At 36.5% G+C, this 13,075-nt stretch overlaps 1 protein-coding gene across 1 annotated transcript; it reads left to right on the top strand.

The window, feature by feature from the left end:
- On the top strand, positions 1 to 7,890 carry tsku (tsukushi small leucine rich proteoglycan homolog (Xenopus laevis)). The gene is given in 3 exon segments (XM_048160985.1): positions 1 to 291; positions 5,927 to 6,722; positions 6,725 to 7,890. Coding segments are annotated over 3 exon segments (1,098 nt in total). The 5' UTR covers positions 1 to 240; the 3' UTR covers positions 6,976 to 7,890.
- The last annotated feature ends 5,185 nt before the right edge of the window (positions 7,891 to 13,075 follow it).

Here is a 13,075-nt window from a genome sequence, read left to right as displayed (position 1 = left end):
GCTTGAGGGCGCTGTTGAAGCTCGACCCGTCTAGACGGTGGTGGGCGCGGATTATCATCAGTGAGTGAAACTCTAGACGAGACTCCGCTTGCGGTGGATTTTTATCGCTTCATCCTCTGCGGCGAGTCTGTAGCCGAAAGATCGACAAAGTCACAACCCAAACAATACCGCAGACGTGCTCATTTGCCCCACTACAAAAAGCTTTGGATATGACAATTACTAAAACTGAAGTCTTTTCGGATGCTGGCCTGGAAAAGTAAAAGCTCTCCGACAGACGAGTCGCGGCACATGGTAAGTTTTACGAAAAAGAAAAAAGTTTTCTCCTGTGTCTCACAAACCTTTTTTACTGTTGGCGTTTGTTTATATTGTCCTTTTTACCTGACAAAATCACAATGAATGCTGATTCCTTCATCTCCAGTAGTTCGCGTAATAAAGAGTAAAGACATGGACACCGAAAAGCCTAACGTTATATTTGTGCGTTTTGGCGTCGTGGCAATTACACGTTTGTTGAGCATTGTCAAGCTGTTACAAAGTTTTTACTGCGTTTGTATTTTTAACTGAGTACAGATGTGAGTGTAACCATCAAAGCAGAGATTTTGGCTGCGTCTCAAAACCTAGTGAGTGAGCTGCCTTCCTAGACAGCACATATGATACTCAAAATGTTGTCAAGATATGCAGTCACTAGACTTTGAACCAAAACCAATCCGTTAAATTAAATTAATAGAACGGTCTTTATATATATATCAGAAATCAACCAATATTGTTTTGCACGGAAGAATTTTAAAAAATAAATATTAGGCCTAACTATTGTTTTATGCTTTATACAAATACAAACAATATTTAAATGTTCATTAAAATGCAACAATAAACATGATATTCACAGTTAATAAATAATGAATATGGCGTTATATATATATGTAAAAATGTCGAAATGGAACGTTTATTTGCAATTGAGCTTAAATTGCTCTGTTTCTCTCACTTGAATGAATGGCTACAAACTATTGCGCAATAATGTTGTTTCCTGTTGAAGGAAGAGGCATTAGCATTATTAAGTGCTACTCTTTAAAGACCCACCAAATGGTGCCATTTGTCAGTAGACCTGAATAAAATAGCAGCTCTACATGATCATTATTGCAACCCATCAGTAATGCTACTAGAAATTCACATATGATATGACCCATATTCTATTCCTGACTAGATATTGTTTTCACTTCTTCTTGTTCTAGGGATCACAAGTGCTACATTATATTGCATAAAACTGAGATAATGCTGTGCAGTGTGCTTGAGCTTTCTAGGATATGGGTGGCAACCTGCATTATGTCAACAGTACTGCAGTCAACCGCCATAAAAATGTCTCTAACGTGCAATTCAAAGGTTACGTGCTGCTGTGAAGTTGGCATCACAGAAAGTACCTGGCATACAAAAGTTGAGCTGTTTGAGACATTAAGCTCCCATTAAATCTGACCCCCCTTAAAGTACTGCATTCTTTCAGCTTTATTGGATTAGGATGTCTGATGTCTGCTAATTAAATTGGTTAAGAACCAACTTTAGTTCTCTTGTACTGTAGTTTTCTTTTGGCTATGTTAACTCCAGGAAAGATAAAGTACATTTAAACTGATCTGCGTTTTGATACTAGACCAGACTCGAGGGACGAGCCTCACAGACTCACTAAAGGGGAGAAAGATAAATGGTTTAAATATGTAGCTGCTAACCACCGACAGTGATTGCTCTTAAAATACATTCCACTTAGACTTCAGGCATTCTAAGGAGGGACAATTTCACAGTTTTACAGCGGGAGGTGTACAACACCTGGAGAGTTCATAACCCCTGTCACACAGGCACATATGTCTACACTAACAGAAGAATTGCATGCCTCCAAATTCCATTCATTTTGAATGTTCTAAACTTAGTGTTTCATATGTGTAATCATTACCAAATACAGAATTAATAAATAAAATGGTTTTCAGTGCTTTCACAAGGCCCTGTTAGCAACATTAACGTTTCTCTTAAAATGAGGAAATGCTGCTCATTTCCTAAGAAGAGAGCAGGACCGGCATGAATTTTTAGCAGAATGTTTACTTGAAGAGGAATACATCTTGACCAGAGCAGAAAGGGAAATACATGCCTGAGGTTGTGTCTATATCCAAGTCTGTCTCTATATCCCGAACAAATAGTCATATTTAACCCTATAATAAATATTAAATCGTCATTGCCCTTCTTTCTTTTTCGGACCACAAAATGTCCCGCTCACTATTGTCAGAATTACCGACTGCAATACTAAGTTGGAACTGAAATTTTAAAAATATGCGCTGAGCGGATTCGTAAACACCTCTGATTGGCCTTTGTGTTGACATGCTCATCAGATGTGTCTGTGATTGGCTACAAAGATCAATGCTTCCAAAACATGTTGTAAATGGACATCAGTGACGCTCTTCACCGAGTGCTTGCACACATACACATGGGTGCTTTTGAAAGCAGGCATCTATCCGTCCACTGATAGACGCCTGGTTTCAAACGCTCCCTCTCCCGCTTTCAAAACACTAGGGCTGCACAATTAATCGAATTTCTAATCATGATTACAATTACAGATGCCACAATTACATAAACGTTCAAAGACGCAATTACAAAAAAAATCTACTTACATTATTCTGCATGCTTAAGATGTGTTTTTTTTTCTTTCTACAGATTATCTTAAGGATTTTTTCCATTATTTTATTTTTTGTTTTAGTATAACATTATAATATACCATGCATATTTTTACTTTTTTAGTTGACATTTGAGGATTAATTCTGTAGGAAAAGCAATAAAAGTTTTTCAGGAAGAGTGTTTTCAGCTTGTTTATTTTCATATAAAAATATGGCATGCATTTGCTTCAAACAATGGTATAAAGCTATTCAAAACATTGTCCAATGTAAATTGTGATAATAGTAATTAAAGGGTTAGTTCACCCAAAAATGAAAATTCTGTCATTAATTACTCACCCTCATGCCGTTCCACACCCGTAAGACCTTAATCTTCAGAACACAAATTAAGATATTTTAGTTGAAATCCGATGGCTCCGTGAGGCCTCCATAGGGAGCAATGGACACTTCCTCTCTCAAGATCCATAAAGGTACTAAAAACATATTTAAATCGGTTCATGTGAGTACAGTGGTTCAATATTAATATTATAAAGTGACGAGAATATTTTTGGAGCGCCAAAAAAACAAAATAACGACTTATTTAGTGATGGCCGATTTCAAAACACTGCTTCATGAAGCATCGGAGCATAAATGAATCAGTGTGTCGAATCATGATTCAGATCGTGAGGCAAACTGCCAACGGCTGAAATCACGTGACTTTGGCGCTCTGAACAGCTGATTCGACACGCTGATTCATAATGCTCCGAAGCTTCCTGAAGCATTGTTTTGAAATCGGCCATCACTATATAAGTCGTTATTTCGGTTTTTTTTGGCGCTCCAAAAATATTCTCGTCGCTTTATAATATTAATATTGAACCACTGTACTCACATGAACTGATTTAAATATGTTTTTAGTACCTTTATGGATCTTGAGAGAGGAAGTGTCATTGCTCCCTATGGAGGCCTCACAGAGCCATCGGATTTCAACTAAAATATCTTAATTTGTGTTCTGAAGATTAACGAAGGTCTTACTGGTGTGGAATGGCATGAGGGTAAGTAATAAATGACAGAATTTTCATTTTTGGGTGAACTAAACCTTTAATATTCACAATTACAATTTCAAGGGAATTATCATGAATTATGATTTTTGTCATGATCATGCAGCCCTACTTTCAAACACTTACGTGTGTTTTCAAATGCTTCTGTGCGTTGATCATCGTAGCCAATCACAGACATATCTGATGAGCTCGTGAACACAATGGCCAATCAGAGGTGTTTACGAATCCGCTCAAAGAGTCATATTTTTAAAAGCTATCGCTGTCAGTACTTTTGACAACACCGCGGGCGCTCACGTCCATATGATGGCAATAAATAGCAACCAGATGCAAAAGTATCGCAGAATGGTCCCATTTGGGACATTGTGGCTACAAAATGTGGCTAGAAAATGATAAAAGGGCATACAGCATTAGAACAACATCAGGGTGAGTAAATGATGACTTAAAGCACTTGACAGTGTTTAGAGTTGCATGGTCACAAAGACATTTATATTTCTTTTTTGGTACCACATTCTCATAGCATGGCTGCTATTGTGTTAGTCAAATGTTTAAAAATAAATAGTTATAACTCTCTAAATAGGTGTTAGTGTGCACTCTAGTGTGTAACAAAGTGTTTTCATTGTACCTATTATGCAATCAATTACATAAGAGGTAATTGTTTACCTGGTGTGCTAGTTCTGTTAATTGTTATCCATACCAGTACACGCAGTCTGACATACAAATTAATGTTCAGTCATTTTTGCTGCTTCATTCTTATGATTCGTGTGAACCTGTCTAGTCCCTTTTGACCTGTTTTGTAATCAGGATAACCCATGCCCAGATTCAGCAGTATTGCTTGTAGAGCCAAGTGTTGAAAGAGGTTTAAGTTCATGTCATTTAGTTAAACAAAGAGCACATGGGTAGGGAGGTCAGGCAACAAAAGTCGTCAGAGCGTGGCAGAGCATTTATAGTTTTCAGCTGGAGCCGTACAGAACATCTCCACCTGTGTGACACGTAGACCTTCTGTCTGCTTTTTTAAAGTTTTCTGCGTACTTCATGAAAACACGTAAGCAAGATTCAGATATTTATGTGTAGAATAATGGTGTAATCTTTTTTGCACATATAGTCTTTAATTTAGTAATCAATGTAAAGTATTTACATGTGTAATTCAAGTTATTCAATATGAAAGCAATATATAGGCCTAAACTATCCTTCAAAAAAATTTGTTTGTTTTTTAAAGACTACTTTTTATTGAGCAAGGATGCATTAAATTGACCAAAAGTAACTGTAAAGACATTTATAATGTTACAAAATATTTGTATTTCAATTAAATGCTGTTCTTTTGAACTTAAATATTAAGACTTCTTTCAGCTTTGATAATAATAATAAGAAGAAAGGTTTCTTGAGCACCAAATCAATCAGCATATTAGAATGATTTGTGAAAGATCATGTGACACTGAAGACTGGAGTAATGATGCTGAAAATTCAGCTTTGCATCACAGGAATAAACTACATTTTAAAATGTATTCAAATAGAAAATGGTTATTTTAAATTAATAATATTTAACATATTACTATTTTTCTGCGAGTATGAGAGACTACTTTCATAAACAAAAATAATTCTTATTTTACTTTCATACCGAATAACCAGAATAACATATTAGAATAAATTATTATTACCAGAAATTTAGACATTTATTGTTTTATTTATTTCACAAATAAACCTGGTAATATAGATATTATGCGATGTACAACAATTATTTGGACTTAATTATTGCTAATACTGGTTTGCATTTATTAAAGCATCAAAGTCTTCGAGTTTCATTATATTCTTTAACTAAACGATTATGTGCTAACAGGTCTTAAATTCTCCATGAGAAAAGCCTTGCACCCTTGTAATAATCACAAGTTGTCACTGTAATTGAAAAAGTTAATAGGCTCTTTGATCATAAGAATTAGGTCAAATCCTTTGAGAAGGTGTGGAAAAATTGGGGCTCATCAAGAGAAGAGAAGTAGCTTGAATATTTATACTTTTAGTGGAAAGGATGAATAAACAGACCCAGAGTGACAAGCATGTACGTACAGCTGATTGGCTTTGTTGGTTTACAGAATTAACACATGTAAATGAGTGACTTCTGATCTCTTCAAACCTCTCAAAGGCCCATGAAGTGGATTATAATCCAGTTTGATGATAACATATGCCATGCAACACCATTCACGTTCATGACTATGAAATTAAACCCTTTAATGTGTGTTTATTGTTCTTTTTTAGCTCACAATGGCCACATTGCCGTGTCTCATCTTCTCTTTGCTTGGCCTGGCTGTCATGGGAGCAGTGAAGAACTGCCATCCGCAGTGTCGTTGTGAGGTGGAGAGCTTTGGTCTCTTCGACAGTTTCAGCCTGACCAAAGTGGACTGCAGCAGGATCGGCCCCGGGAACGCTCCTGTCCCCATCCCTCTGGACACCTCCCATCTCGATCTCTCTTTAAACTCCATCACCTCCATCAGCGATTCAATGCTCTCCGGACCGGGCTACACCACCTTGGTCAGTCTGGACCTGAGCAGCAATCTCATAGCACATGTCAGTCCCAAAGCGTTCTCTAAACTTCGTTACCTGGAGACGTTGGACTTGAGCAACAACGCACTTGAAGGTCTTGGTGATGGCTGCTTCACTGGACTCCCTCTTGTTGAGATGGACCTGAGTGAAAACCGATTCAAAGAGTTCAGCCTTGATCTTTTCACCACCAGGGCACAGGATATACCAATCATGGTGGACCTGTCGCGAAACCTTCTGACCTCCATTACCAGGAAGACGCCTGGCCATCCGCTGTACATCAAGAGTCTTATGCTTGCAGGGAACAGATTGAAGACGGTACCAGCGCTTAACGGAATCCCACTTCAGTATCTCAACCTGGACGGGAATCTCATCTCCAGCATTGACGCAGGGGCCTTTGATTCAATGACCGAACTGGTTCACCTGTCTCTCAGCGGCCTGTCTGACCTGACCCTGATTCAACCAGGTGCTTTCAGGGGTTTGAGGAACCTTCAGGTCTTAGACTTATCAAACAACAGCCGCTCAAGACGTTGAGCCCAGATGTGTTTAGCGGACTCGTCTCTTTACAAGAACTCAATTTGTCCAATACTGCTGTCACACCATTATCAAGGGCCGTCTTTACCCAGATGCCAAGCATAAAGAGTATAACTCTAGGGCAAAATGTGCATTGCTGGAAGACACACAAGCAAGGACAGTTTCACAGACAGATTGGACAGGCTAAACCCAATGATATACTTACCTGTGACAATGCAGGAATGATCTTATGAGCCTGAAGTGCCAGTAAAGACTCATTTTCTCATCTCTGTGCCTTATTAGTATCTCATGAGAACTTTTAATTTTTTTCTGCATCGTATTTGCACATACTATGTCAACTAAGGTCCGCTATTTTACAGGTGTTCATCATATTTTAACACAGACAGTATATTACGATAACCCATGCACTTTATTTAACACATTTCTGTTCTTCAACTTAATGTCACATGAGATTTGAAGTGTGATGTCAGCTTTAATGTGATGTTCGTTTTTTTGTTTTTTTTTCGTTTTTTAACACGAACAGTCTTAAAGTTTTATAAGTGGTCTATTCAAACACTTTGTTGAAACACAACAGTGTAGCAGGTCAATTTAGAAGTCATGGTGCCTTTAGATGCCCCTTAAATGATAAACTTTAAATGACCAACTAACGCATACTAAAATTCCCAGAAGGTGTATTAGAAGGATTTACAGTGGACCTTAAACATTGAGGGCAATCAAATTTGGTTCATTTAGATGTTTTTACTTGTTTTAAAGTGGGGCAATTTTTTTTTTTCGATAGAAGCACAAAGTATAAATATACAACATGTGGAATTTAATCATTTAAATTTTGCATTTTAATGTAATTTATTAGTTTAGCAGTGAATTGTTTTCCTAATACTGAACCTAAACTATGATTTACAAACTACAAAATAAAATATTTTCTACACATCACTCAGACTGACGCTTGAGGGAAATGTAATGTTTATAATTCCTAAGTTGCCATTTCACAGATGTTTACTTGATGTTGCTCTGAAATTTTGCACTTTTGATGTTCTTATAAGATTTGTATGGATTTAAAAAAAAATGCATGATGGTTCTTCATCATGTGAGTTGAGGTATGTTTTACGTTTGTACGAAACTATACTCAAAATAAAATATAATCAACTTTACATATATAACAGTATGTTTGTGCTCAATCTTGTGATTTAATGCTCACTTCCCCAAACTATTAAAACTTCCAAAGTTAAGCCAGAGCTCTTTCTGAGTCACGTAGTGCATTTAGTCATAATATAGGCCTCACTAATGTGGTTCTTCTCAGTCTGACGCACTCAGACAGCCATGATTCATTTATAAGAAACACCCAGTGTTTTTTTTTTTTACAATAACAAAGCTTTAAGCATTCACTCAGACTAACCATGGACAGCAGTTTTAGGTGGACAGAAGACTTCATAGCTGAATTGGAACAGATGATTTCAGCCTGTCATGCTTTAGGTTTGTAGGCCTCACAAACCGAGTCTTCATATATCCCCTTAGCTGCTCTGAATAGTTGCCAAGATCCAGCTCTTTGAAATTCTAGGACACTAATGCCAGAGACACATCCCCCTCTTCTTTTCCATACAAAAGCTTAGTGGAAAAAAAGGTTTACTTAATGGCTAAACTTTCACTTCATCACTTTGCACTTTCTGCCATGCTCAGGATAAACAAGTAATGTAAATAAAAGTGAGCCAATGAGGAACAACAGTCAAGAGCAAACAGTGAATGTTTTCATGTTTCATTTTTCTGTGATTTCTCTTTGGAGAACACAAGAATACCATTTTATGAGGATAAAGTCCTTTAAAAAGACTTTAAATGCAAACTAGATTCACATTTCCTGAAGAAAAATACTAAATGCTGTAATTATTGTTATTTATTTGTTTTAAAAAAAATTAAATGTAGCTTATTTAAAAAAAAAAAAAGAAAAAAAAGAAAGAGCAGTGCTCATTTGTTGACTCTGATAAGCCAACTTCACTGTTGTGACCTACCTAACAAATCCAAACAAATTAACCTTTACCATTCTGTTACAAGAGATTGTAAATGTCGCAGTGAATTGCTAAATTTTATTTAGGACAAACGCTGCTTTATCTTCACTATCTTTCATGTGCCTCAACTTGCCTTACTATGTGAGAGATTGTAGTAGATATGATGATGTAAGCACAGAGTTCAATGAGTTATGAACTACTCTCAATTTTATTTATCCTCCTTCGACTTCTATGTATTATCCAGCATGTAAAGCCATTGTAAATCTATTATGTCTCATATCACCTGCTCTCACTTACTTAGATAAGAACAGAAATTAAATGGGCCTTAGGTGAATCATTTGATGGCATAATCAATCTGAGCCACAGTCCATTAGCAAAAGAACCAATGTTGATATGAAAAGCCCTAGTGCATGGAGAGTTCATTTATAAAGAAGACTTTCTCAACTTGCAAAATCCTCTAGTCTGTTAAACTCTCTCGACCCCAGATTCCCAATGTCCAGTTAATTCAAGGCTGATTATGTATTGCCAGAGCAAAGGCAATGGCCCACTGCCAAACACCTGACACAAACTGAAAGCACAAGAGAATCGATATGGAAGGAACAATCAAATTTAAGTCAGATTAAAAGGATTCAATGTCTGGAACCAGAACACAAACAACAAATGGAATGAAGCCTGGGAAAAAATGCAGCCATGGTCACATTTCGCCCATGAAAATCTCATGAATTTTTCATTGGAAAAGCATTCTTACAAAGTGCAACGCCAATGCTTGTTTCAAAAAGCATGCTGCTATTGATTTTCAATTCAGATTCATAAAAATGTTTTAAAAATCATACGAAATCACCACCTCGCAAAATAGTTTTGTTTCCTGTGAGATTGGGTTGTGCACACAGTACAAACAAATTAAAAGTTCTCGTGCTTGTTTGAATAAACAAAGACATGATGGTAACATAGCTGATATCTATCTATATGATATATATAACAAGCAAATAACATGCTTCTCTAGATTTCACAACCTTAAAACAGCCTGTAAAGTGTGCAGAAGTTTCATTCTCAAGCTGTTGTTGGCGTCACAAGCAGTACAGTCATCCTCATTCCCTCTCTGCCTTTTGTTAAAGACCCAGCATAAGTCTCACAGTATCAGAAAACCAGCACAATAGAGGCTTTCTCACTGTAACACTGCGCAAAATAAAAGCTTTATTGTGCACCAGAATAGACACATCAGGCTCTGTGTTCGCACGTCACGCTCAACTGGGTTAGTGTTTTGTGTCAGAACAGGCCATCTGATATAGCTAAAATCACTTGCAGAGGTGCTGACCACATAATGATGTTTGCATTCCATGTAATGCATTAGCGCAATACCATCGTACACTTGTAATTTTTTTTTGCATACTTCTGCAATGTGGATTCAAGAAACCTCAGAGGGCCTGTTCTCACAGCTTGGGGAAAAAAAGAGCCTTGTACATTCAGCGAAGGCTGAGGACGTAATCTGATCATGAAGCAATCTGTTCTGCCAAGAAATCGTTCTTTCTTTGGGCTGTCCTATTCAGAGGACACTAATCTATCTTTTCATGTGTGAACAAAAATGATTTATACATGGCTCTAAGCATTAGCTAACTCCTTTGTCCCGCAAGGCACTGTATACGTCGAAAACATGGAAGAAATTAGTGTTTTATTGCCGGTTTAGTCAATTGATCTATTGTTTGTTCCTGAGCACAGACCTGTTAAGTGTTTTCTTTTACTTATCTGCTTTAAAGCATGTGGGTTGACCAGCACATGCCTATTCCTGCCCATTTCCAGGTGGTCAATGTCCAGTTTTCCTGTTTTGATTGATAACAATGAGGATTGGAGATCAGGTTCACTTTCAGATCTGTAAAAGGGACGTTAACAAAGTTTACAAAAGTTCTTCTGCAGCATGTATGAACATATATTGATATGACTCAACTAAATGATTAAATGATTTTGGTGGATATTGCGTAACTTTGGGTTGGTGTTGTACTGCGGGCTTTCCAAGAAAAACAGACATATCCTGAGATTGTAAGCCCACACTGACGTCCTACATCTGGTTACCATTAAGGTCCGTTGACTCAAGTTACTCGCTGTAGGAAACAATCGCACAGCTCAAAGGAACCTTCTTAAGGAGCCTCCCTTTGCTGAAATGCAGCATTTGTTGCTTAAAGGGATAATTTACCCAAAAATGTAAATTCTCACATTATTATAAACCTGTATGACTTTTTTCTTTGGAAGATTAGAGTTATATATATGTGATGTGATCTGCGAAAACCCATCACATGGTGAAATTTTACCTATCGCATGTTTCAATACCATATGAAAGCTGGATTTGAGTCCCCTCTCCAAATCTGTTTTACTTCTTTCATAGCTTGTCTGTAACAAGTCGGCTGATCGCTCTGATTTTCAGGAACAGAATTTTGAGAAAAACAGGTTTAAATAACTGTCACCACTTTTTTCGCATAAGATATGAAAATACACTATCCAAACATAAATGGTTGTAATTCAGGAATGCTTTGGTCTTGTTTTAAAGATGACACTTGTCAGATTATTGCAGTTAAATAAATTATTAAAGTGAAATTTTAAAAAAAGTTATAGAGGGTTAAGTTTATGAAAAAGTAAAAATATAATTATATTTTATAATAATATATTACAAAACATGTTTTACTCTTAAACTGCAAGAAAATCAAAGCCAAAAATATCAACATTTCAAATTTTAGGTTGAAATATTTAAAAAATGAGCTTTCAGTAAAATTTTGTTTGGGCGCAGTACCAAACTTTTTCACTAGGTGACATCCAAGCTCCATTACTAACCATGTAAGGGCGCCTCCATTTATTTGAGTAATCTGAACCATATATTTCCATATTTTCATACATTTTATGATGTAGTCATTCTATTCAGAAGTAGTATGGGCAGTTTGGCAGTATTTGATTTGAATTCAACCTCTAATAAACACATAATTAGAACATGCTCCGCCTCATTACGATCACGTTGTATTAGAAAAAATAAAATTATACGTGACGGGAGGGAAATTTGCATATATAGGCTATTGAATAACCTTTCCATATTACAGTTAATGACCACTTTTGTCACATAAATAAGAGAGGTTTGAGGGTGAGTAAATAAAGACAGAATATTCGGTTTTGGTGAACTATCCCTGTAAAAAAAACTATTGAAATTCTGCTTTAAGGGCATTCAGAATATAAAACCTTTAACTTTTAAGGCTTGACTTTTTTTTATCATGAATCTGACCCTTTTTTAAATGCAAATTTTAAGCAGATTTATCAAGTGTAATGTATTTGTATTTTAAGACAACGTGAGTGTCGTTCATCTTAAAGCAACAGAGCAGCAGCAGGTTCTGTTTGAGCTTGGCTTTTATCTCCAGCAGCTGTGTAATTGTCCGCACATGCCTTTTTATACCTCAACCATAAGACCAGATTTCCCAGCTGACTGCAGTGAAACTATTTAACTTTGAGCACCACCTTGTGGTTGCAAAGATACTCTCGTTCACTATACCCTACATTACTCCACTAATTTAATCCACTTGAAGGAATCATTGAAAACGAGTGAGTGAATACGGACACAGAGCGCCAGAAGGGCCTAGTTGCTTAAGCTGTTTAATAATCATTTGTAGCCTACTTAGCAAAGTAAACTAGCAACTCCAGTAGTAATGAAAAGTGTTTTCTTGAACTCTGTCATAGAAACTAGCATACTAGCATGTATAAGCCTTAATTAAACAATTTAATGATTAATTAAAAAAGAATTTATACCTGTATGATATTGGATGGATGGATGATTTAGCCTAGGGCGCCATCTTTTGGAAAGACTTTATTCGGCACGACCCCCACAGTGCACTATGGGGATTGTCGAGTGTAGCCTACATTATACACTCATTATCGTGGTGCATTTTTGGGATTGAATGATTGCACTCGATAACGTCCACTATGGTTTTGGACAACACTACAAATGGATTTCCCCTCAAATGGTGCCCTATTAAAGTAGTTATAGGCTTATCGATTTGGGACACAGGCCAGTTCTTCGTCATGGAATTTTATAGTGACAGAAAGTGATATATCTGGCAACATGCCAGATATATATTTATTTCTAAAAATTGTGCACAACAAAAATCATTTTCTTAATCTTTTTTTTTATTTTTTTTGTCATGTTTTCCAGTAGGCTATAGTTAAGATATCTGGAAATCATTGGCACATTTTCTGTTTTTTGTTTAAGCATAAATCTAATAAAGGTTATAAGAAAAAGAAAAAAAGAAAATTTGCCAGTGGAGTTAGAACAAATATTCTCTATTTATCTTTATCTTTACAAATATTC

The sequence above is a fragment of the Megalobrama amblycephala genome, linkage group LG16, assembly GCF_018812025.1.
Source record: "Megalobrama amblycephala isolate DHTTF-2021 linkage group LG16, ASM1881202v1, whole genome shotgun sequence".
In the NCBI taxonomy this organism is placed as follows: Eukaryota; Metazoa; Chordata; class Actinopteri; order Cypriniformes; family Xenocyprididae; genus Megalobrama; species Megalobrama amblycephala.
The sequence above is the reverse complement of the archived record's forward strand: the minus strand, read 5'-3'. Positions and strand labels throughout refer to the sequence as shown.